General features: G+C 42.4%; 1 protein-coding gene across 1 annotated transcript; it reads left to right on the top strand.

Annotated features, from left to right (window-relative positions):
• LOC113576845 (double C2-like domain-containing protein alpha) lies at positions 1–27267 on the top strand. The gene is made up of 11 exons (XM_035533430.1): positions 1–379; positions 4983–5314; positions 5964–6043; positions 6720–6794; positions 10093–10202; positions 16440–16566; positions 17242–17301; positions 20953–21161; positions 23954–24035; positions 24391–24487; positions 24927–27267. The coding sequence occupies exons 2-11, from the start codon at positions 4987–4989 to the stop codon at positions 25061–25063; spliced, it is 1305 nt and encodes a 434-aa protein (XP_035389323.1). The 5' UTR covers positions 1–379; positions 4983–4986; the 3' UTR covers positions 25064–27267.
• The last annotated feature ends 40 nt before the right edge of the window (positions 27268–27307 follow it).

The following is a 27307-nucleotide window of genomic DNA, read 5'->3' as shown; positions in this document are numbered from 1 at the left end:
CACTCCCGCCAGCTTTTTTTTACCCTTCTTGTTGATCTTCTCCTCCCTCCCTCTTTTGCTCTGCTTTTCATGCTGTCTGCTCAAGTATTCCTCTAATCTCCTCTAATCTTTCACTATTGATCTTAAATTGTTGACACTGAAGCTGCATTAAGACGACACAGAGGGGGAAAAGCAACTTTTCATCTCTCTCTCTCTCTCTCTCTCTCTCTCTCTCTCTCTCTCTCTCTCTCTCTCTCTCTCTTTCTCTCTTCCTGCCTGGGCTCTTGCCTCATTCTATCATCTTATCTCGTTGTCCTCCTCCTTACGCCTGCTAGTCCAAGTCCATCCGCTCTGGAATTCAGCCGTTTTCAGAAGTTTTCAGCTCGAGCTCATCACAGAGGTAGGAAAAGCCTTCATTCATCCCACCGCTGTGCTACTCAGTTTGTTTGCTTGGTGTTTTTGTCTTTCCTCTTTCCTCTTCACGTTTTTGGCGCTCACTGCATCCCTTAGGTGGTCTACCTGAGTGCCCATTGCCGCTGCTCTCGCTCTGTATGTAGAGTTTGTTATTCTCTCTTATATAGAAATCTCCCCATGTGACATGCCCAACGGTACCCCCTCCACCCATGCTGTTGGTTTAGATATCTGTGACTTATCTGTGACTAGATAAGTAAAACATGATAGCATGGATGTGCGCGCACACATTGAGCCATGCATCTTATTAGAAACAGTGCATCATGGGTTCTGTTTCTTCTCCGCATACAGTATGTAGGTATACTCTCTCTCTATAAATGCTAGCACATAATAGGCAGGTGCAGACTAACGTGGGGTTTGCTGTAATATTGTCATTTGCAACACTACAATTTTATCAGGATCTGTATTCATAAATAACACTATAATCTTGGTGTTGCAAATGACATCAGGATCTGTATTCATAAATAATACTATGATTTTACTGTTGTAAATGACATCAGGATCTGCATTCATACATAATCAGACCCTCAGTGTGGGGTAACTCATCTGGAATTAGATTTGTGTTTGCTTTGTACTGTTTAGGCATCAACTTTACAACAAAACAAAAAACAACTTTTTCAAAATACAAATTGACATGTGGTTGAAAACACAGAACGGACCTGATAAATGCATGTTTTTGGACTAAAATGTACAGGTTGTATTTAAGACTGCAAAATGTACACCCCTGCAAAAAAAGGATTATAATATGATTGCTTACTGTGAAGTCAGTTTGGAGTGAATAATTGATTAGTTCACAGAACTATATAGTGGTCACATGAATAATGAAGTGAACATAATAGTCATTTAGTGAAAAGATGAGGCCAATCAGAAAATCTGAACGTTGTGATATATAATATATAAATAACACCCATGACCCTTTGATTTTTAAATGTCATATAAACTATTATACTGTAATTTATAGTCATGTCACTTCCTCATCGTTCATTTTGAATTAACGCTCACATCATATGCTTTTCTATGTTATAAATCGCTTAAGCGCTTTCGTTCCATCACAGTGTCTGGGCAGCATCAGTTATTTCTTCTAGTGCGACTCTACAAGAATCCCATATTAAATTATTAAATCGGATAGGAAAAGGCTAGCGTTTGGAACAGCAGGAGAAGATGACAAAGAAACGCGATTCCAGGAGAATGAATAACTGCAAGCAGAGACCAAGAGGAAGCGAAGGAGCAGGGTAGATGAGTGGCATCAGAAGTGACTGTGAGGAGGAGGCAGGGAGAGAGAGTGATGGTGGTTGGGGATTGGCTCACAGTTTTGCTTTCTTCTTTTTTCCGTTTTGCCTTTTTTGTTCCCAGGATGTCGTCTGCCAGCCTGCGTGTGTCGCATTAGACTAATTTGCTTTTGCAAATAATAGCATTTGTATAATATATATTTATTCCAGGTTATAGCTCCCAGTGTCCGTGTAGTTCTCATGGAAGTAGCGTTTCTGCTATTGTCATGTATATTAGTAAATTGGCGTTATTATAGAGTATTATAGAGTATTACTATTATGGAGTAGATGCACCATGTGCTGCCCTTCTTCATGCAGAGATGTGAACAGCACGGTAACAGCCAGCAGCGTAACAGACCAGGACAGCTGTGATGACAAAACTGCCCTTGGTCTCTGATGCTTTAGCTCAACACTTCTGTCCTTCGAACTGAACCTGCTAGTCTCACCCACAGACTTATCCCCAAGCTGTTCTGTCACTGCATTAGATTAGAGGCACGTGCTGCTGATCCTCTGGAGCTGTTGTTGTCCTCTGTGGTTGTAGTGGTTGATGTCCAGACTGTCAGTCCGTCCCAAACATTTGCAGTTTGCCTCGTGATTTTATAATTATGTGCAGCTGGTGTGCCAAAGTAAGATTTACTGACCCTCTCCATCCTCTCATCCATGAATGTGCTAATTAAGGACAATTGACCCCACTGACATTCCCATTTTTCCAGGCCAGTCAGAGTTTATATTCTCTGTATACTGTCAACACTCCCAGATCCTTTGGAGGATCTTAAGGAGCCATGCAAGCGTACGTCACAGTGACATGGACCTTTGAGGCATTGAGTCATTTCACCCAGCCAAGCTGAGAAAAGCACTGTGCTGTTTTGTTCTGGTGCTGCGATGGTTCCTTCTCTGTTGACATGTTTCTCAGTTATTTGATAGTACCTCCTGGAACTACCTGCAGGAACCTACCTGCGTGAACCTACCTGTGTGAAGTTTTCTTGGTCAAGATTTTAAGCACAATCTGTCAGTGCTGCAGATGCAGCTGAGATGCCTGACAGAACAGCTTGGTCTGCAAAACAAAAGAATCTTCCCTCCTCAAAGTGGGATAAATAAATGTCTTTTCTGGAAACATCTCAGTGCAAATGAAGACTTTTCCACCCTCTAATTATGCTAGTCTTCATCATAGCATGCACGTTGCCTATTATTACAACTTTACGTTATCTTCCCTTTCTGCTTTTATCATTTAATTTTTACCGGATCTGAACCTATATTAATATTTGAAAACCAGTCTCAGTGTCCAACCTTGTGGCTTGGCCCCTTGTAGCAGCAGACCACACCACCTAGGCCAATGCTAACAGACCACACCACCTAGGCCAATGCTAACAGACCACACCACCTAGGCCAATGCTAACAGACCACACTACCTAGGCCAATGACTGTGTGTATCTCTGCTACAGATGTGTGACTGTCGACATCGGCTAATAACCGGAGGTCTCATTCATCGTACTGCTGGTCCCTCGCAGATATATATGCAAAAAATTCACATCCCGTTTTACATTCTCAAACTGAACTGAACTTTAGTGCTGCTGCAGTTGGATTTTGTTATTGCTGTTGGTGTTTCCATTTCAAGATCTGAGATGGTGATATTTTTGTTCAAATGTCATCCAGAAGTCTAGGTAGGACTTTTTCACAATGGTGGTGAATGATGTGCGTGGTCACCGCATTGTTCTTTCTCTAATCATAGCATATCAGTGCTCCCTCACTGCAGGCCTGGGCAGGACCACCCAATTATAAAGTGTCAGATTCCCTAGAGCATCATAATGTGGAAGACAGGCTAGAGCAGTGGGTTCCCACAGCTAGGTGGCACCTAGAGACTGCTGTGTCTGCCTTTGTAGCATTTCCAACAGTGCTTGGTAGATCTTATATAGTAGACACTTAGACTAGATACGTACTGCAGTGTTTTGGTTAAAGTGTAGGTTATGTCTTACAAAGTGAAGCTAGCTTTTTTCGTTTAATGTATTTTAACTCAGTTCTATAAAATAACTTTTTCAAATAGTTTTTTTTTTGTCGTATCAATTGATTAGCATGTCTCAGGTTTCAGTGTTAAAATATATCCCTATTGGCTCTGAAAAGTTCATCTGCACAGTCATAGCATTACAGGTTTGAACTAAGGATAAGCATGAAGTGCTGATTCAGATTCTTTTTTTTGTATTGGGATTGCACATCTTTTCATGGCTCTTCAGGCATGATTTTAAATGGAGAATGAACTAGTTATCTACGCATCAACATATTTCATCTAACTCTTACAAGCGTAGCCAAGTTGCCTATTATATTCATAAAATGTATTTCACAAAAATACAAAAAAGTTCACTTACGAGCCTCAGTCCAGGAGTGTAATTCTTGGTATTTGGCTGTTGAGAACAGTGCCTTTGGACAGTTTGAAATACATCATCACCATGTCCCAACTGGGCAAAGCCATCTTCTCATAGCCCTTGATGGATGGTATAATAAACACTATACCCAGGCTGACTATGGTCTTCATGCCCCAGTGGATTGAGCCTATGAGGGTTTTATTACTCCAATGTTTTGGGAGGAAAAATCGCATGTGCTAAGTGCTTTATAAAGGTACTGGGTAATAATCTGTAGCACTATATACTATAGCAGAGTGTATCAGAGTTTTGTATAAATTGAAGCCTGTTAAGAGTTTTATCTGGAACACCAATAAAGAAGAAATAAAATAATGAGGTTTGAAATAGCTAATGGCATTAATAAGTGTGTTGAGGTCGAGCAATTTTATGAAGGTCAAGGATGCAATTTTAACATGTGATATGATATATGGCTCAAAGGTGAACAAAGTGTCAAATAATACACCAGCAGGCTTAGCACGGCTTAGCAATCACACTTTCTGTACAGCTATATAAATCAAACTGTCAACAGGTGCCAAATCATTGGTATTCGTAGTGCTAAAATGAATCAGATGTACTGATTGTGAAAATGAAAATCTGAGAACGTTATCATGGATGATTTGGCAAAGTGAAAAAGAGAAGACCCAGAACCAGTCCCTGGGGCACTCCTCCAGTAACTGGACCAGAACAGATTGTTTAGAGTACAATATATTTAGAAAATAAAGTTTATTTGACAATGTCAGTTCACTTTTATGTCAGATCACTAGTGTTGTTAGTCTCAATTTAGCTCATTTAATCACCTGTCATTAGTTGGTTCCTATTAAATGAGAGCTGAAACCTTAACATGAATATTTCCCTCTGTCTGTTTTTACAGCTAGATGACGGTACAGAAAGGAAAAAGAATGACCATCTCCATTCAGGAGCACATGGCAATTAACGTTTGCCCCGGGCCCATTCGACCAATCAGGCAGATCTCTTCTTACTTTCCCCGCCTCTCCCCTACATCCTCGCTTTCTGATTCGCTGTCGCCAAACCAGGCAGGGTTACCATCTGCAACAACTCCAGCTGGAGGAGAGGCAGTGGCAGCAGGAGGTGGTCTCCTCTCTCCTCTGTCTCTAGGAGTGGCGGGAGGTGGAAGGACACTGTCTCTGATGGGTAGTATGGACACTTCCGTGGAGATTGACAGCGGTGACAGCGATGATAACAGTGAGTGTGATGTGCAGACTGTGTCTCCAGACTGTAGCTGTGGAGAGCTCGTCTCCATCAGGTCTTACATGCTCTGCAGTGACCTTTTTATACCCTCGCCTCTCTGTGGAGCTGAGTGGGCTGTGTTTGGTTGCTCACATGCACATTAAAGTGATCAGTTCTGAAAATACTGACATGCATTGGAAACGCACTCCCTTCTCCCCGAGGATTGCTGCTGTTTGTCCAGGTGTAGTAGCTGTGCTGCAGGAGGTGATGTAGTCGCACTACAGGAAGTGATGTAGTTGTGCAATGAGAGGGTCACTCTTGTTCTCATTCTGATACAACTGCATCAGATCATAAAGGGCTTGAAGACTAGCTGATGAAGTATCTCATGACGGAATGCTAAAGATATCTAGGATGGGATTTTAGCAACACTTCAGTACCAAATACTGACACTGGCATATAACACAAAATGGGTGCAATCACGTTTTTTCTGAATGTGGCTTCAGTTTCTGAATTGATCAGAACAGTATAAATACATGATGGAAATCTTAATTGTGTCAAATAAGGCCATATCTCTTGAAAAGTATAAAACTTGCTGCTTTGCTATGTGCTGTTATGTAAGAAATGTATTGACTGAGTGATGTATTGCTGTGGTTGTTCTTTGCAGCATCTCTAGGTACCCTGGAGTTTGATCTGCTCTACGAGTCAGCCAGCAGTTCACTGCACTGCACTCTTCTCAGAGCCAAGGTAATCACACTGCTCCTGATGGTTATGTGATGTCCATGATGTTCCATAGCTGTTGCCTATAGAATGACTTTAACACTGGATACTGCTTATAGTGGATTAGGAGTTGGAATTAAACTCTGCATGGTAGTAGATGTCCATTGAAAGGAAGAGTATCTCAGCCTTTCCCCAGCATATCAATTCAGGTTCCTAAATGACTCGGATTTCATCCACAATTAAAGGTAGTCTATTCTGGGAAGGAACAAAGTGTTTTTCCAGGTCAGAGGAGAAAGTGATTGTAATTTCCTCAATATGCCAGTAGATATCAACAGTTACTCCCGGCTGCCGGAGTGTTGCGGCCAGAATTGGGCAGGTTGTGTCCAGCACCCCGACAATACCCCGACACTGCTGTATAATGACACCGACACTCTTGAGCCAGTGAATGTGTGCCTATTCAGAGGAGATACTATCATGTATACCGAACATGATGCCAGAATAATTTAAATACACTGACTGTTAGCATGATGTCCGAGTGTTTACCCATCTGTGTACCCATAACCCAGCTCCATCTCTCTCTTCCCTTCTCTCGTTCTCTCTCTCTCCCTCCCTCCCTCTCTCTCTCTCTCCCTCCCTCTCTCTTTCTCTCTCTCTCTCTCTCTCTCTCTCTCTCTCTCTCTCTATGTCTCTCTTTCTGTTAAAGGGTTTGAAGCCCATGGACTTCAATGGTTTGGCTGACCCTTATGTGAAGCTGCATCTGCTCCCTGGTGCCTGCAAGGTCTGTGTAACGTTGCTGCTGGCCCGAGTGCCGCAGGGCGAGGGGCAGGACACACAGACTCCCTTGACAATGTGTAACATTTAATGACATAAAGCACATACAAAAAGGGTGGCACTCACACTCAGCACTAACGGAAAACATAACTGTACACTTAGCGTTAAACATAGAACACTGATACATTATTTGACGATTACACAGAAACAACGTTACGGCTGGAATACTCAGGATTGAAACATAAGTAGCGACAGTGACCAACAAAGTGAGCACACACGGACACGAGACATTTAACGTTAAACCCTGCGCACGTATGTGCAATCCCGAGGGGGTGTGGTTACAACACAAACAGAACATGTGGATCCCCCTGCACGCGGCGGGCTGTACCACGTGACTTAAGGGGGGGGAACAGTCCGTGACAGTCTGATGTACTTCTTCTTCTCTCTGTCACTCTCCTACTGAACATTTAAGTAACCATGACACTCTAATAGTGTCACTCTTCATGTCCAATCCCACTGAACGGCCAAGTAACCACGACACTCTAATAGTGTCACTCCATGTCCAATCCCACTGAACGGCCAAGTAACCACGACACTCTAATAGTGTCACTCTTCATGTCCAATCCCACTGAACGGCCAAGTAACCACGACACTCTAATAGTGTCACTCTTCATGTCCAATCCCACTGAACGGCCAAGTAACCACGACACTCTAATAGTGTCACTCCATGTCCAATCCCACTGAACGGCCAAGTAACCACGACACTCTAATAGTGTCACTCTTCATGTCCAATCCCACTGAACGGCCAAGTAACCACGACACTCTAATAGTGTCACTCTTCATTTCCAATCCCACTGAACGGCCAAGTAACCACGACACTCTAATAGTGTCACTCTTCATGTCCAATCCCACTGAACGGCCAAGTAACCACGACACTCTAATAGTGTCACTCTTCATGTCCAATCCCACTGAACGGCCAAGTAACCACGACACTCTAATAGTGTCACTCTTCATGTCCAATCCCACTGAACGGCCAAGTAACCACGACACTCTAATAGTGTCACTCTTCATGTCCAATCCCACTGAACGGCCAAGTAACCACGACACTCTAATAGTGTCACTCTTCATGTCCAATCCCACTGAACGGCCAAGTAACCACGACACTCTAATAGTGTCACTCTTCATGTCCAATCCCACTGAACGGCCAAGTAACCACGACACTCTAATAGTGTCACTCTTCATGTCCAATCCCACTGAACGGCCAAGTAACCACGACACTCTAATAGTGTCACTCTTCATGTCCAATCCCAGTGAACGGCCAATTAACCACGACACTCTAATAGTGTCACTCTTCATGTCCAATCCCACTGAACGGCCAAGTAACCACGACACTCTAATAGTGTCACTCTTCATGTCCAATCCTAGTGAACAGCTAAGTAACCACGACACTCTAATAGTGTCACTCTTCATGTCCAATCCTAGTGAACAGCTAAGTAACCATAACACTCATGTTATGGCCAAAATAATGCATGGCTTTTACCCCCAAAGGAACTGCGCTGTTTTAACAGGGATACACCATGCTATCACTGATTCCCATGGTTATGGCGTGAGTCTATGGCATAGTGCTATGGCATAGTGTTGGGCATAGTTATGGTTTCATTATAATAATCTACACTTGTTTAAGTCTTTATGGAACAGTGTATTTAAAACAATATGGAGTACAGAAAATTAGAAGTAGAATAAACAGAAAAAACACAGTATATTGTACGTGTTTTTTCCTTTGCTGAAGTTCTATTAATAATTCCATTAATAATAAATAATCACCTGAAACTGCGAGTTTATTACCGCTGTCAGAAACCTGCCAAAATCCATCCTGTGAGTTTGACATAGTGAGCTCTGGATCAAAGCGTTTTAGATAGTTTACTCTAGAACACCCCGTGGCTGTCCAGATGTGGCTGTCCAGGTGATGGGTGGGCACAGCGCGAGGGTCACATTGCCCTGTAATTTTCGAAACCTTAGTCCCAGTCACTTCCAGTCTGAGACGACTCTGTTCATTAACTTACAGCTACCAGCCAGAATAGTCATTCAGCCTAACACATGTGAGAACTACACAATGGTATTACATTGTTAAACAAATGATAAGAAATTAGATTGTTGTCAAGACATATATTTCTACTTCCAATACTGTGAAAACACTATTCAGACTCCTTCATTATTAGATCAAAAGTTTATAAACAAATAAGTCATTTGCAAACAATCTTTAGTTTTTAAAACCCCCAACTACTAAACAAGTCTTGATAGTATTGATGTGAAAAGCAAAGTTGGTGTTTTGTCTGTGCCTATAATTCACCTGGCCAGCTTGATAGGGGTCATAGCACACACACCCCCACAAAGTGTATTTCAAGCATCAGACCAAGCAGTGTGGAAAAACACTGTGTCCTGTTCCACGGTCTCTGGGCCACATGGTGGGAAAAAGTAGAACCCTTCAAAACACTTGACTGACATGCTTCCTGGAGTTTGTCTCATTAGTATCAAGTAAAAATACTCTTGCAACCCACAATCACACTGTCCAATTTAGTGCAGCTGGTGACATTTGAGGTGTTTTCAGTGTCAGAGTTATTTATTTTAGTATCACTGTCAGTTGGTCAGAAAGCAGTCTGTAGTTTTCCTTAGGTTTACATGACAAATAAACTGCATCTTAATCCTCCAGAATGGGCCACCCATTGACATTTTCTCTAGTTTTGACGCAGATGTTCCAATATTTTCGATCAGTTTTTCATCGTTTTTTTTATCACTTTCTCCTAAAAATTCTCATCTTCATGCCCTTTGACGATGCCCTGATGATGCCACAACCGTCTGTGGCTGGGGGCCTGAGACAGCTTATAGCTGTGCTCTTGGAGAGGGAGGTGTGGCATACTCACTCTTCCCTGTCATTCACAGCAGCACTGGCCAATCATGGGTGTCTGTGAAATGATGCATCAGAAAGTTATTGATAGCACTGTCCTCTGAGTTTGTTACTCTGCCCCCTGAGGCTACATGAACTGCACTTAGAAAATATGCTGAAATTGCCTGCATGTGCCTTGGAGGAAGCACGTGACAACCCTCGCCCTCCCGGATTGGCATAAGAGATTAAAAAAAGGTTTTGTGCACTGGTATATGTACTTTAGCCTGTAACTTTTGCAAAGGACAAGTATCAGGACTCTGACATGTAATGCTCAGTTTTGCTGTGCGTTTGTGATTATTCTGACACTACGCGATTGTTGAGTCTAAGATGCTGATGATACTGATAATGTTTGCCTATGCAGGCGAATAAGCTGAAGACTAAGACTGTAAAGAACACCTTGAATCCTGTGTGGAACGAGACTCTAACCTACTGCGGCATTACAGAGGAAGATATGAGCAGAAAAACACTCAGGTAGCCTATACAATACTTCTCTCTACCCCCCCCCCCTTCTTTCCTTATATCTCTAACCTCCTCTCTCTCTTTCTCTCCTTATCTCCACCTCTCTCTATCTCTCTCTGCCTCCTTATTTCACTTTAATAATTCTTTCTTTTCACTTTTTACATCCCAGTTAATTGGATAGTTTTAATGACTGCCAAGAGGGCACTGTCAGTAAATACAATGGGCTGCGAATTTCAACATTAAGGTAGTGAGCCTCTTTTTAACTCACATGCCTAAACTTTACCTAAAGGCCTAAAGGACTCTGGCCTCCTCAAAGGATACAGAACTTTGCTTTTAGTTCACCTTGCAAGCAGATCAAGCAAACTATCCCCCTGGGGTAGCACGCCCCAAGTGTTTATCACTCCTCCTGGGGTAGCACGCCCCAAGTGTTTATCACTCCTCCTGGGGTAGCAGTCCCCAGGTGTTTATCACTCCTCCTGGGGTAGCAGTCCCCAGGTGTTTATCACTCCTCCTGGGGTAGCAGTCCCCAGGTGTTTATCACTCCTCCTGGGGTAGAACTGCCCGAGGGTTAACAGACCCCCTGAAGTTGCATTCCCTAAGGGTTAATATTCTCACTGGACTAGCACACCCCAAGGGTTAACACTCCCCCTGGGGTAGCACTCCCCAAGGGTTAACACTCCCCCTGGACTAGCACTCGCCAATGGTTAACACATGCCCTGAGATAGTACTTGCCAAGGATTAACACCCATTTCAAAAAGCACTCCTCAAGGGTTAACGCTCCCCATGGGTTAACACCCCCCCCCCCCCCCCCCCGGGATAATTATACTCCTGCTGTGTCTGAAAGGGAAAAAGAAATGAAAAGCAAGGCTTTGTAAGAGGTGCCGCCCATCTCTTCAGCACGGCTGCAGATGCTCTTTCTGTTTCTGAGTGACTTACTGCTGTTGGACCAGCTGGCAGTGCCAGTAGCTTCGAGCAGCATAGAAGGAGCCAAAAAGATCTGTCTGCCTGTCTGTCTCTCTGTCTGTCTGTCCTCCATGGGTCAGACTCCCCTGTTCTTCTATGACACAACAAAAGGTCTGGGACCACTCGCGGCACTTCTGGAGTTCGTCCAAGCACGGCTTCCTATCATCCCTGTTTCACCCACCCAACAGCTGGCAGACACTGCGCCGTTATGTTTTGGTTCTGCCAAGGTGTTTGTGTGCTGATATATGAGCTGTCTGCAAACACTCGAGAAATTCTTGGACTCTACAAACCACATTCACTGAAGGAAAAGGAAGTGCTTTGTAAAAAGGTTGGCTTGCAAGGATCCTTGTTGATAGTAACATACTTACTTAACACACATTTAAAAAACAATGTTGCACACAGTATAAAAGAGTACAACTTGCCAATAAGAAAAGTTCTGCTTCATCTAAAGTTAACAAATGCCCTTACAGGAACCTATCCCAGTCAGTGATGTACCCCAGAATTACAGCAGGCACGTGCAGTAGCACCTCCGTCTCGGAGTTTCTCAGAGAAGCATAGTGGCCTACCTAAGCTGGCCTACCTAAGCAAAGAGATATCCCATAGTACACTCTGCTTTTCTCTGACCTTGCAGTCTACTGCCCTGAAAGTCAGCACTCTGAGTGAAGACCAGCCAAACCAACATCTGTTCTGTGGGTCCAGCCACATGAATCACAGCACATGTGGACCTGCTGGATTTGCTGGACCACTGGCACCCCATGTCTACTGGGCCATCACAGAATCTGTGACCTTCTGTCACAACTACAGAAATGCAGCATGGCATTCTAATTCTGGGTCACCTTCCACTGTGGGGGCGAATGGCGATTGGTTTCTGCTGCTGCTTGTCGGCGCTGTTTCCAGATGATGCACCCTCCACCATGCATTTATGAACTTTGTGAGTCCATTTATGAGTCCACCACCTATCACTGAAGAACCTCCTGTCTTGAACATGAAGGTGAATGTGGTAGATGCGGGTGGAGCTGGGGGAGGAGCAGTTGGCTAGGAGTGGCTGGGAGTTGACTTGGGCAGGGTGCCTGTTCCTCATTCTCCATCACCATTTCCTGATTGGATCAGCCTGTGAGCCCCACCCACAATCAGGTATAGATGCCAATCAAGATGCCCTGGTACACGAGTAAACTTCCTGAGCTCTTTGTGAGTTTTCTCTCAAGTGTTTACAGTGGAAACCTGACTCTGGGAATGACGACTGCCCGTGGCTCACCTTCCTAGCACAGAAGATGCCTTTGCAGATAGTGAACCAGGAGCTGACAACCTGCTACATGCATGTCCAGATTCTCTCTGTGCTGAGCATGCTTTTCTTAACCAAAATGCTCATGAATATGGCAGTTAGTGTTCACAATAAGGGCTGAATTTCCACATTCTTCCCATCATGCTTTTCACTGGGCTACATATATAAGGTTCCATCCCTCTCATATCATTTGCCCGTGACAACTGCACCCTTGTGTATGTGCTGGGGCAAAGACACATGTCATGTTGTATCAGATACATGTTAGATAACAGATAGATGTTACTGAGTGTTTGTAACGTTTGGTGACATCACTGTTGTGGTGACATCATTGACACACAGTAACACAGTAATTGCTTGTTGGTTGCTGTCATTTGTACTGTGTAATTTTAGCACGCAAGAGAAAGGTTTTCCTAGGAATCCACACTGTGAGTACAGTGCTAAAATACGAGTGTCCTCAAAAGGACTTCTTCATCCGATTTGTGCATTGTAGAGATTTGATAAACTAATGAATTTTGTGTATTAAAGGTGCAGTTAGTGTTTGGCCTTCTTTTCTAGACATCCTGCTGATATCCTCTCACCATACTCTCCATCATCCTCTTGTTCTGCCTCCTTCTCTGTCCTCTTCTTCTTTTCTGCTCCTCTCTCTCCTCCACTCTTCTCTCATCACTTCCAACTGTAGTGACAGATTGAGGTCAGAATGACTTCTTTGGGGCATTTAATTTCACTGACCCTTGGAGAGGTTGTGAGTTGTTTGTGTGTGTGTGTGTGGTAGTAAGAGAGAGAGAGACAGAGGGCTTGCAGGGCTAGCCTAGTTAGACTGCTCAAGGCTAATAAGAACTTTGCAATATATAGACACAAACTACACACAAACAAACAAACAAACATAAGAATTTTTGTAGTAGCTGCACTTTATTGACTGCAGGAGTTCCAAGTTACTGACAAACCATAAGTAAGCATTTTAGTTGTATCTCCTCACAGAGCTTTTCTTTATTATGAACAGTTGTATATGTAGTGTTGTGTACGTGCACTCTTTATATAATAACCAGCCTTTGTTTAATCAGTGATATAGTTTTTCAGTGCTGCACTAGTGGACTACATTTCCCATAGTGACTCCATGACTCTTTGTGGCACATTTTCTAAAGGATAGAAAAAAATAGCCACACCTTATTAACAGATAATAGTGAAACTAATGGAACAGTGACACTGTGATGTTAGAAACAGTCTCACTGAGGTTTGGCCAACCATGCCCAGTGTTACATGACAGTTTGAACTGACTTTACTCACTCTGTGCAAAACAATCACAGTAGTGATGTAAATATTAAGGTACTCCAAACACATTGGATAATTTCATTAGCAATGCCTCACATGATTAGCTTTCCATTTCAAATGTGAAGTTCACTCTGTAAGGCTTTTTTCACATTCAACAAAGTGATAGGTTGGTATAAAACACATGAGATGCACAGTTGACAAATTCTCCTCCAAATCAGCTGCTCTGCATATATAAATTGCCATTATCACACTGGTCTCTCTCTCTCACTCTCTCTCTCTCTCTCTCTCTCTCTCACTCTCTCTCTCTCTCACTCTCTCTCCCTCTCCCTCTCTCTCTCTCCCTCTCTCTCCAGTATAAGTGAGTCTGTGAGGCCAAATTTTTATGTTCCACTGGGATGACAGGGTAGCTGGCAGCAAATTGCCAGCCAGTTCTAAACAACCATCGCTTGCTCCGTTTCCGGGGGCAATGCTTGTCTGGCACGCTCTGCCTGCTCTCTCATGGCTAGACAGTTCCAGAAAGGGGGTGAGGTTTGTGGGAGGGCTTGGTATAAAATAAAGAGAGTGTCTGGACAAAGAAGAGCCTGACTCACAGTTTGAGTACGCAGAATGCTCAATTAAGGTCTGCATATTCTTCCTCTTTGTTTCTGGCTGTCTTCGGTTGGCGTACTTTCTTGTGTGAAGCCAGACTGATATGTATCATGACTTGCTTTAGGACCATGAGGAGACTGAATATTCTGGGCTAGCTTGGCTCATACTCTGGGCTAGCTTGGTCATTACTCTGGGCTAGCCTGAGCAATACTCTGGGCTAGCCTGGTCTGTACTCTGGGCTAGCTTGGTCCATACTCTGGGCTATCTTAGTCCTTATTCTGGGCTAGCATGGTCTATACTCTGGGCTAGCCCGATCTGTACTCTGGGCTAGCCTGGTCCATACTCTGGCCTAGACTGGTCCATACTCTCATCTAGCATGATCTATACTTTGGCTTAGCCTGGTCCATACTCTGTCCTGCACTGACCCATATTCTAGCATAGAGTAGAAGAGTGCTGATTTAATAACCCAGACTCCACTGCTTCAAGTCAGAGGTCTAAACTCCAGAGACAATGTGCCATTACTGTGATTACTGTTATAGAATAGAATGACCAGAGGAGGTGCTAAGAGAGTGTTAGTGGGGCACAGTGGCAGTACAGGCTATCACATGTCCATGTGCCAGAAGAAAAGAAGAAGAAAACAAAGATTAACTGACCTCCCCACGTGTACCTTTGACCACCTCACGTGTACCTCTGACCACCTCACGTGTACCTCTGACTATCCCATCTGAACCTCTGACCAACCCACATGCACCTCTGGCCACCACACTTGTTACTCTGACTACCACAACTGCAGGAATCTTTGGCACACAGCACTAATTTAAAACCTACAGAGTTCACTTAATAAGTTCAGCCTAATAGCAAAGTTACAACAAACTACTCCAGTGCACATGTTATACTCAAGGAGACACCATTAGTATAGTGAGGAGGAGCTAGTATGAAGCTGTCGTCCAAAACAGAACCAATTAGAAAAACAAAAATAGATGGTAATGCAATGTAACAAAACATGAGGAACATATAGGGCTCCAGCACAGCTTTTATCTGCTTCAAAAGATTGCTTTAAATGTTTCATTTAACTAGATAACACATAATGAGCAATGGACAAGCTAGCTAATTAAAACTGATACAGTTAGCACACTAAAGATAAAGCCCATTCTGCAGTTCTTCTGAGTGGTCTGTGCCTAATTCAAATATCAAAAGAATAAACATCATTGTGATTAGATGAGAGAAATAGCACATTAATTCAGTTTAAATTGTGGTTGTGATTTATGTCTTTTATGATGAATATTATTTGTGATGTTGTTTTGAATGCATTATCATTGCCTTGCTAAGTAGCAACATGATTGACCAGTTCCTGTGCAGCCTCAGTTGATGTTTACTAAGAAGTGATTGGCTAGTTCTCCTTAATATAATCAATCCTCATCTAAATTCTAACATTTCAGTTCTCAAGTGAAAGACTGAAGGTGAATAACATAACAAAACAATAATAAAGGAAGATGGAATAGAGAATAAAAATAATGAATAATGGATAATTTAATTTATTCTGGTCTTTAAAGGACCTGCCCTTTGGTGACTGGTTAAAAGCAAAAAAACAAAACAAAACAAAACAAAAACTAAATGCTGTGTTTGGCTGAGCAACTTTTTATGACTTTTTTCATTGTAACACCACAAGGCAGTGCTGAATAAGTAATTGCTGTCAATTTAATTCTGATTAGCCTGTGCCTAAAGGCCCTGGTTTATAAAATGTTTCTGAGTCTTACAAAACAAACACACACACACACACACACACACACACACACACACACACACACACACACACACACACACACACACACACACACACACACAGCCTACCCAGGTACTGCCTTCAGTGATCAGCTAATGAAGTAGATCATGATGGAATACTCAGCTTGTGTGGGTGTGGTGTGGGTCTGTTACAGTTTTCCTATGTAAATGATTCAGATTTTAGAATAAAAATGTAATTTGCTACACAAGTAAATACATCAAATTGTTATTTATTATTATATGGTCGATCTAAAATGGTATGACAGTGTGCATCTTAATGCATCTTTCTCTCTCCCTCTTTCTTGCTCTTTCATTTTCTGTCTCACTCTCTTGCCCTCCTTATGTCTCTGGTGCTCCTCTCTCAGGGTGACTGTGTGTGATGAAGACAAGCTAACACATAACGAGTTCATCGGGGAGTTGCGGGTGGCCCTTCGCAGAGTGAAACCTGACCAACCCAAGCACTTCAATGTGTGTCTGGAACACCCGCCCCCTGTGAGTGTGTGAGAGTGTCTGCATCTGTGTGTGTGCGTCTGTGTGTGTGTGTGTGTGTTTATGTCTGTGTGTGAGAGGGTCTATGTGTGTGTGTTCGTGTGTGTGTGTGTCTGTATGAGAATGTCTAGCATTGGAAGTCTGTGACTCAGGATGATCAGATGAGGCCAACACGACATATGAATTATTCAACCACTTTCTCATTTGTGATGAAGGTGAAGGCAGAGAGGTTCATGAGGAGGATAGAGAGAGAGAAGCAAACAGAAGACATGCATCGATTAGACTCCTTAAAGCCCAATTAGGACTGGCTGAATCTTTAAAACAACCACTGCTGAATACTGTGGCAATAATAAGAGACATAATGACTATGGGCAAAGCCAGCACGTTCTGTATTCTGCCGTGGCTTCTCCTGTTGCTTGCGGGTTACAGATGCTTCTGCTTGTGATTTTAATTGTAAAGAAATAAAGACAGAAAGACATAAGGAACAGCAAGTAAAACAACAAAGCAAATAGCAGCAAGGATCAATTTCCAGATGTAAGTGAAAGTCACCTAGCACTCCGCAAAAACCCCAAAAAATAAATCATGCTAACCGATCCACATTAGATTACACTTGTTATTAGCGGTGTCAGCTGGGTGCAGTAACTGCTTTACACTAACAGCCTGCTATCTGCCCCTCAGCTCGCGTCCCCTACTGCTATGAGCTCCGCACTCAGGGGAATCTCCTGCTACCTCAGAGAGGTAAAGCCTCTCTCTCTCTCTCTCTCTCTCTCTCTCTCTCTCTCTCTCTCTCTCTCTCTCTCTCTCTCTCTCTCTCTCGCTCTCTCTCTCTCTCTCTCTCTCTCGCTCTCTCTCAGTTTGTTAATGTGTTTTGTTCCACCTCCGTATCAGTAATGGTCCATTTTGGCCTGCTGTACTACATCAGCCACTTAAAGACGGACTCAGGCGAGAACACCTCACTGCTCTGTGTCTCGGAGGACAGCAGCTGTCTTTCCTCCTTCTGTGCTTCCTCCGTCTCCAGCTGCTTTTACTTTAGCGGCCCGCTTCCCGTTAATTAGCCAGACGAGCGCAGGAAGAGGTCTAATAAATAAAACCAGCAACGAGAACGAACAGTGGGGGAACGTGAGGAGGAAGCAGTCTTGTCTTAAACAAAGGAAAGTTTATAGATTAGTTGAAGAGGGTGGCAGTAATGGGAATTTATTCATTTGTAATTGTCTCACCAGCAATAAAACCATTTCGCAGGACAAACCGAATCTGAGGGACTTGTGATGAACTTCTAGACTGGGAGTCGTACTTGTTTACTGGCATGCTGTTGGCATGGTCTAAACATTCCCAGTTAGAGTGACTGACCCGACAGGATATGTTTTCGTGATACGTCTGCGAGCTGCGAGACGTCTCACGGGACACCGAGCACTATGCGTGCATCTGAAGAGTAACGTGCCACTGGAGGGCTATAAATACGCGCAGCTGTAGGTTTGACACTGCCGTAGTCACGAGTGACTCACTCCCTGTCATGCTCATCTCCTCGGGCCGTCTCCCTCCTCATGTGTCCCCGAGCTTATACCCACCCCTCCATCTGCTATCCAGTCGTCTTCTTTCTCAGTTTATTACAACACGATGCGGGCTCGGATCTGAACCTGTGGTGTTTTCAGTGGCTTGCTGAGCTGATAGTGTAGGGGAGGCACAATACGAGGAAACGTATTATATGGCATTGCTGAAGTCAGTCAGTCAACTTTATGTTTAAAACATATTTAAAAGAAAACAAAGCGTCGTACAATTTTAAAACAAACACATTAAATAAGAAAATGTAGCTTTCTTAAAAGTAAAAATAAAAAGAATAGCAAAAATACTAAAACGATAAAACAAATGAGTAAAACGAGCATCATGCAAAGGAAAACCAAAGTAGGAGTTTACCTGGACACACACCTAAATGTTTAAATCTCAAACGACTGGGAATATAAATGTTTTTAAATTAGATTTAAAATCATGAAGTGTGGAATGTGAAGTATTGAGTGAGACCACTCCCTAACAGATCACTTACATTCTCCAACAGATCACCAGCATTCTCCAGTAAAATAACAAATGGCACACAAATGGTAAAGTTGAACTGATAGCCAATGCTTGTCAAATGCCATCACTTTTAAATGGTTTAAACAATTATATGATCACTGCTGTGTACATACCTTCTGATGCTAATACCACAATTGCCCTGAGTCTTCTGTTGGATGTCATTAATGAACAACAGACTGTTTACCTAAACAGAGTTTTTATAGTAGCAGGTGATTTTAATTGCCTAATAAGGCAAAGACTGTATTGCCTACATTTTAACCACATGTTCAATGGCCAATGAGTGGGAAATATACACCCAATCATGTCTACAGTAATATTAATTCTGGGTTAAGCTTTAACCCAGACTTGACCATATTCAAAGATGATATTATTGATAACTACACCTTCAAAATCCCATTTTACATGATATGTTATATGGACATTGTCACCACAACAAAATGAATTCTCGTCCTTCCCAATAATAAACCACGTTTCATAAAACATGTCCGACTCCAGATGAAGAACCGTAACAGAGCTTATAATTTAGGTGACAGACAGCAGTACAGTATTGCCAGATTGGAACTGATGAGGAATATCATAGATGCTAAAGCGACACAGTACAGAAAGAAGACTGAGGGTTACTTTGATTACACACAGAGTGCATGGCAAGGCATAAGATCCTTCACAAAACAAAACATCATCACCGACTACCAGCAGGAGTAACGCCTTATTGGTGGAACAGCTCAACCACTTCTTTGGTCAGCATGAGAAAAGGTTTGAAGGGTGCTACAACCACTACAACAGCTACAGACATGAGCCACCTCATATTACAGTCTGCAGAGGTAACGTAATATAAACACTAAGAAGTAAATAAATATATAATATAAACACTAAGAAGGCTGCTGGACCCAATAGCATACCCAGGATGGGTTCTTAGAGAATTAACTGCAATTTTACAGATATCTTCAATCTTTCCTTAGCACTGCATGCTATACCTACCTGTTTTCAAACATCCACCATAGTGCCAATTCCTAAGAAGGTTGTAATAACCTGCCTCAGTGACTATAGGCCAGTGGCCCTAACAACTATAATCATGAAGTACTTGTAGAGGCTGGTCCTTAATTTAAATTGTAATCCACATTACAGACACCTACTATGGACCCTCATCAGAATGTGTATAGAATGAACAAGTCAACAGATCTGATCTAATGTAATCTAATGTAATCTAATCTAATCTACCAGCATTCTCCAACAGAACACTAGTATTCACCACCAAACACTAAGATTCCAATGTTGGCAGGAAATGCTTAAAAAATAATAATAATAAAACAAGCCACATTAATCCGTTTGAATGGGAGAAGAGTTTTGTAAGTCTTCCCAGCTGGGAGCAGCCCCTTAACCCAGTGATTAAGGTCGGTGGTGTTGGGTTGGTGAATACTCTGACGTGCATGCGGTTCACACCTGAAACCATGCTGTATTTTTCAGCAGCATCTGAACCATGGTACACATCCATGGGACTTGTGGGACTGACATTATTATCTTATGTATAGGTTACCCAAGAGTATCTGAGTGAATTACTTTCACTGACACCACAGAAAAACGTGTTAAAAACAATTAATTGAATATGAAAGAAAAAAACAGCACACAACCCACTTTAAACAAAAAAACCAACAGGTTCGGGGCGTCGGGCAGGTGTAGCCCACAGATTCCCCTGGTTGATGGGGTCGGTAGTGTGTACCTCACAGATTCCCCTGATTCAGCGCATTGGGCATGTGTACCTCACAGAGTCCTCACACTTTCCAAATCTTTTGAAAGGCCACAGGGAGCACAGCTTCAGAGGGAGCTTGATTGCTATTCATGTAATTCAGCGCAAAACTATTGAGGTTCTACAAGGAGGAACTCTGGAAATTTGAATTGTCTTTCCCAGCGTCATTGTTTTTGGAAGCACAGAGCTCATTGTTTTTGGAAGCGCTGAGAATTCATCACATTGACAGATCTACAAGGTACTATAGAGGCATATGGGTAAAAGAAGTGAAGCTGAATTAGCCTAAATGTGGTGAAGTCTAAGATGAAACAATGGCTTTCTCATTCACAGCTTGGATTCAGCGTACTAAAGTATTGAATGCATTCAGTACAAGCTCAGTTTAAAAATAGAATTTCTTTAATTATGCCCACTATATAGTGTAATGGCTACATTACGACATTGCGCAACTTCTACAACATTTAATAGATGCTGTGTGTATGTGTGTGATTTGTATTGTGTACGTGGTGCATATGCCTGTGGGTATGTTTGCGATGTGTGTGTGTGTGTGTGTTTATGTGTGTGTGTTCACACACACGCAGTGGGAGAGCGAGCAGCAGCGGAGTCTGGAAGAGCGTGGCCGTTTGTTGTTGTGTCTGCAGTTCCTGCCTCCGGCCCCGCTACCCGAGGGCGGAGACGTTGCCCCGGAGGCGAAGGAGCGGGCCAAGGGTGGCCTGTGTGTGGGCGTCCGCCGATGTGCCCACCTGGCTGCCATGGACGTTAACGGCTTCTCCGACCCCTACGTCAAAACGTGAGTACATTCAGCCACCTCCTACATCTGTGCTGCGAACTGTGGTTCTCATGGACCTGAGACCACTCCTGTAGTGCTGAGTTCAGACTGCTCATTAAAGCAGAAGACGTTTGGTAATGACCTTGTGAACATTAAACTGTATCTGTGCGCAGGTCAGAGGGGGGGGATTGTAATGTTATGTTTAGTCTGACCTGGGAAGTGTAGAGTTTAAAATGGATGCTTATGGCCTGTGTGGACCATGTGAGGGGAGTTTGACAAACTGTGATACACATCAGACAGAAAAATTTGTCTATATTTACCTGAAGGGCATTCAGTTTCTTGGGAGGTGCATTAAGATTGACATTAAGGCTGGCATTAAGGTTGGCATTATGGTTGGCATTAAGGTTGGCATTATGGTTGGCATTAAGGTTGGCATTATGGTTGGCATTAAGGTTGTTGTTAAGGTTGGGGTAGATGTTAGCATTAAGGTCAACATTAAGATTGGCATTAATGTTGGTGTTAAGGTTTGCATTATGGTTGGCATTCAAGCCTTACTTCACCAAGCACAATGCCAAGCATCAGATGGAGTGGTGTAAAGCATGCTCCCACTGGACTCTGGAGCAGTGGAGACGTGTTCTGTAGAGTAACGAATCTAGCAATCTGATGGATGAGTCTGGGTTTGGTGAATGCCAGGAGAATGTTACCTGCCTGACTGCATTGTGCCAAATGTTTGGTGGAGGATTGATAATGCTATGGAGTTGTTTTTCACGGACCTGCACAGACCTGCACAGAGCCCTGTCCTCAATCCCACTGAACACTTTTGGGATGAACTAGAACTGAGATTGCAAGCCAGGCCCTTTTGTCCAATAGTATTTTAACGTAATTGCATGAACAAGGTTCTAAAATGGCCCGTGAAGACCAGAATGTTCTCAGGTTTGGGCCTGTGTGCTGTGTCAATCTGCATGTCTGCTGCTCTACATGGAGAAGAGCTGCAAGAGATGTTGAATAATCTGACTGTGAGACTTCACAATAATGGGAAAGGATACAGGAAGATTGGTCACGAACCAATAATCTTTTGAAACACAGTTGCAGCAGTAATCAGGAAGCATAGAAACAAGGTGTAGTAGCACTAACCAGCGCTGGGGTGACCATCCTTCTAAAATGACCCCATGGACAGTCTGCTACCTGTTCCGTTTGCTATATGCTTAGCCTGCTAACTGTTTCGTCTGCTATCTGCTCAGTCTAGCAGTAGAAGCCGAAGTTTCTGTTACAGCTCAGACAATGCAATGGACATATTATAAAGTCAACCTCTATGGACAACATCCAAGAAAATAATCACTGATTATTATATATGAAATATAATTTATATATATTATATAAATAGTCACTGATTAAATTTGGCTAAAGAACATGAAAAGAAACCTGATTAGTGGGAGCCCATTCTTTGGTCGTATTTGTTCATCTCAGATAGAGTCCAGCGTGTTTGGTGTAAACATGGCCAGGACTACCACAGTGAAAGCTTGGCATAGGGGCTATCTGTGAAAATCAGAGTTGCTGTGATGGCTCAGTATAAAGGACATTGCATAAAGTCAATCTCTGTGAACAGCATCCAAGAAAAACATTGGCTTTCTCTCTGGCACAAAACTGCAATATTAAACCTTGCATGAAACATGGACATGATAAGAAGTCTGATGACTACTGTGAGCACATTCTTTGGTGAGATGAGACCAGGATAAATGAGTTCAGCTTAGATGGAGTCCAGCGTGTTTAGTGTAAACATGGCCAGGACTACCACAGTGAACGTACAGTCCCGACAGTGAGGCAAGGAGGGGTAGTGTGATGATATGGGGCTGTACGAGTGTAAGGTGTTGGGGAGATGACATTTATAGATGGCACCATGAGTCCCTGTGGATATACCAAAATACTATATGACAGATGACTCCCAGTCGCCAGACGCTTGGCAGAAAAAGAATATTCATGAATAAAGATCCAAAACACAAAAAGAGTTTCTAAAGGAGAAAAAAAACTATGACCTGGCCAAGTATGCTGCCTGACTTGAATCCAATAAAAGAAATTAGGGGTGTTTTATATTAAAAGATATAGCAACTCAGCCCCTCCACTAAAGAGCAGTTGAAAAAAAGAAGTCCCTGAAGAACAGCAAAGCATCTCTCCAGAAATATGTGCAACACTGGTCAATGAGGAGTTATATAGTTTAAAATAGTTTACCATGATTTTAATACAGTAAATATAAACTATTGTTCTTTAATTTTACAAAAGAGCAAATGCCCTCCTGCTCAACTTGTAAGTACTGCAGTTACTGTAAGGTGATACCATTTTAAATCATTTGACATTTAAATTATATTGCATAGGGTTGTATTCACTTCTGTTGCATACTATATTCAGCAGGGCTTTGACTGCAACACGCACACACACACACAAACACACACACACACACACACACACACACACACACACACACACACACACACACACACACACACACACACACACACCATATCTCTTCCCTTTTCTCTGTGTGTGTCTTTTTCTCTCATTGGTGGCTGAAGCTCTGAGATTATTGTGAGGTATGCACAGGCACGTGTGTGATCTCAGGTGCTGAAGAGGATCAGAGTTGGTAGCCAGTGAGCAGAGTGGCTCTAGATGTGCAATCTATGGCATTAATAATGGAGAATCTCTCTCTCTGCCTCTGTCTGTCTCGCCCCTCTGTATCTCTCTATCCATCTCTATCTCTCTCTGTCTCTCTCTCTCGCTCTCTCTCACACGCACGCACGCACGCTTGCTCTCAATCACAGGTACCTCAAACCAGACTTGAAGAAGAAATCAAAACACAAGACTGCTGTTATTAAAAAAACACTGAACCCTGAGTTTAATGAGGTATGCATGTATGTGTGTGTATGTGTGTGTTTGTGTGTGTGTATGTCTTCATGTTCACATATACTCAGGAGACATAATGCATGTGTTTACATAAGTGCTTTGTATTTTGTTAAACAAAAGTGTATTTTGTTTAAGTAAAAGTAAAATGGGGCAAAAGGATATCATTACATTTATTGTGGCTTAATCTGTAATAATTCATTCTTTGCACCTAAATATCATACCTAAATATAACGGTCTATGAAATGTTTATGCATTAACATGTCAAGTAGTTGTGCAACTTTGTCATTTTGTTATGTTATTTTGTTATGTCTTTCTTATTCTCCATCCCTATGCATCTTGGCTCTTATCTCTGCAGGAGTTTTTCTATGAGATCACGTTAAATGAGTTGGCATCCAAGACCCTAGAGGTCACCGTATGGGACTATGATCTGGGAAAGTCCAACGACTTCATTGGTGAATCACCCCTCTAGTTCGCGCTCCACAAGCTTCAGTTGTTCACCTAACTTAAAGGAGTGGTTTACCCAGAAATGTGGCCTCCTGACCATTCATGCATTCTAGGGAATGCTAGAAATTATGCATGAAGTATAAGCCTATTGTTAATTGTTTTCTAAAACTATGTAGGTAACTGAGAAACTTTTCAGCGTATTATTTTCGTACTGTTCTTCCAGATAAGTGTGATCATTTGGCAAATAACTGAAAACTCAACATTTTTTTTAGGAGTGAATGCCTGGCTCTGCTCTCTTCAGCACATTTTGTTCAGATGATTAAACATAGATAGTCAGTCCCAGGCTTTGAATAGAAGGCTGATTACATGTGTGTGGTCATGAATATCACTGCCCCTCTAGAATGCCAGCAATAATTACATGTTTCATTCTCTGCTTGTGTCTCCCAGGGGGTGTGTCCATTGGCTGTCATTCACAGGGTGATGCACAGCAGCATTGGATAGACTGTTTGAAGAACAAGGGCATGAAAGTGGAGCGTTGGCACACGTTGACCAATGATCTGCCAGGATCTACATTCCAGGAGTGATGACACCAGCGTACTTGGCCATCTACAGGCCAGCTTTATTAACTGGCCTGTTTTCTGATTGGTCATTATGTCAGCTAGCAACAGATGAGCATGGATAACTGGCTGGAGCTATATAGTATGAGGTAGAATTATCCCCATATGGATGAATGTCACATGGCTTGGGGGAACAATTCTCATTATTTTTTATTTACTCCTCAAATCTTCAGAATCTCTGAGATTTTGACATCTGGGGCTTTCTTTCTGTTCTGCTCTGCCACCCTAATTCCTGTTTGCAATATTACACATCTGCCATGCAATTAAACCGTGTTTTCAAGGTTAACGGAAATGTTGTTCTTCTACTACGAAATCTTGACTCATTCCAGGATTTACTGTAGAATACTGACCATGTGCAAAGGACTCTTGTTTAAGGGTATGTTTGAAAACTAATACATTTAAAATAACATCATTTTGATTTCTTCGCAATAATCGCTGAATTTCTGTTGCAATAAAGCCCCGCCCTCTTTAACAATGCTTCCTGCAGATGAATTAAAAAGTGGTCTTAAATGTAGACATACAGAGCGGTTTAACTGTGTGACAAAACTGCCATTGAACTCGTGACTGCTCATATTGTACTTCAGTGTTACTCTGTATTGAATAAGACTAAGGAGATGTCCTCACAAATGGTCTGTCTGTCTTTGTATGTAATAAGACTAAGGAGATGTCCTCACTAATGGTCTGTCTGCATATGTATGTAATAAGACTAAGGAGATGTCCTCACTAATGGTCTGTCTGTCTATGTAGGTAATAAGACTAAGAAGATGTCCTCACTACTGGTCTGTCTGTATATGTTGTTTGGTATGCTTGGTGTAATAGTTAGAGCTGGATGGACCTGAGCAGAGGGGCCTCCTCAACAGCTCAGCTCCGTCACTTACAAGACAAATACCCACACTCGCAGCACCGTCACTTACCAGACAAATACCCACATGCTCAGCTCCGTTACTTACCAGACAAATACCCACACTCTTGGCGCTATCACTTACCAGACAAATACCCACACGCTCCGCTCCATCACCTATCATGCGAATACCCACACGCTCAGCTCCATCACTTACCAGACAAATACCCACACTATCAGCTCTGTCACTTATCAAGCGAATACCCACACTCTCAGCTCCGTCACTTACCAGACAAATACCCACACTCTCAGCTCCGTCACTTACCAGACAAATACCCACACTCTCAGCTCTATCACTTACCAGACAAATACCCACGCGCTCCGCTCCATCACCTATCATGTGAATACCCACACGCTCAGCTCCATCACTTACCAGACAAATACCCACACTATCAGCTCTGTCACTTATCAAGCGAATACCCACACTCTCAGCTCCGTCACTTACCAGACAAATACCCACACCCTCAGCTCCGTCACTTATAAAGCGAATACCCACACTCTCAGCTCCGTCACTTACCAGACAAATACCCACACTCTCAGCTCCGTCACTTATAAAGCGAATACCCACACGCTCAGCTCCGTCACTTACCAGACAAATACCCACATGCCATGTGGCAAAGAGCTTTGAGCTTGTTTTTGCATGTGCATTTCTAAAAATGAGTGCATTTCCCAATCATTGTTCAAAGATAATAACATTTTTATAAAGTTTATACATTAATTATGATGGCAACATTGCCCACATGAAGCATTATTCTTACAGTTCACTGTAAACTCAAGTTCACTTTTTGAATAAATGCATACAGTTCACAAAGCTGCTAACTTTAAATTCATAGAGTGCATCTTTGTTCTTTAGCAATTCTCATGTGTTATGATTACACCATAAATAATATACTCCATATCAGATACATAGTTTGTACATTTATATCTCTATTTGATTCTTTATTTTACTGATTGCTTGAATGTTTATTTTATATTATTTGTCTGTAGAATTATTTATGCTATCTGTTCTCCAAAGCACTTACCTTTTGTGAATGGCGCATGCATTTACCTATAAATCATCAGGCCTGTTTCAAAACTAAAATAACAATGATACCATTGCAGCTGCAGTATTACTTTCAAAGTCTGTGAAAAATATACAATTTGTGCTTTTTTGTGTAGATGGGTTGTCACAGTGTCACTGGAATTATGCGTGTATACTTCCTTTTCCTTGTCAGACTTGTTCTGTCTTTCTCAGTTCAAAATGTTTTAATAAAAATAAATGGTTATTTGCTTCAAACATAATTGTAATAGTCCCAAGTAGCTAAAAAAAA

Source organism: Electrophorus electricus, chromosome 14 (genome assembly GCF_013358815.1).
Source record: "Electrophorus electricus isolate fEleEle1 chromosome 14, fEleEle1.pri, whole genome shotgun sequence".
In the NCBI taxonomy this organism is placed as follows: Eukaryota; Metazoa; Chordata; class Actinopteri; order Gymnotiformes; family Gymnotidae; genus Electrophorus; species Electrophorus electricus.
This window is presented reverse-complemented; position numbering and strand designations above follow the sequence as displayed.

What these genes read in the sequence shown, in the direction of transcription:
- LOC113576845 (XM_035533430.1), top strand. Translation starts at nt 4,987, where the DNA reads ATGACGGTACAGAAAGGAAAAAGAATGACCATCTCCATTCAGGAGCAC. An exon ending in GCACTCTTCTCAGAGCCAAG is followed by an intron (nt 6,044 to 6,719) that starts GTAATCACACTG and finishes TTTCTGTTAAAG; the next exon opens with GGTTTGAAGCCCATGGACTT. An exon ending in GTCTGGAACACCCGCCCCCT is followed by an intron (nt 16,567 to 17,241) that starts GTGAGTGTGTGA and finishes TCTGCCCCTCAG; the next exon opens with CTCGCGTCCCCTACTGCTAT.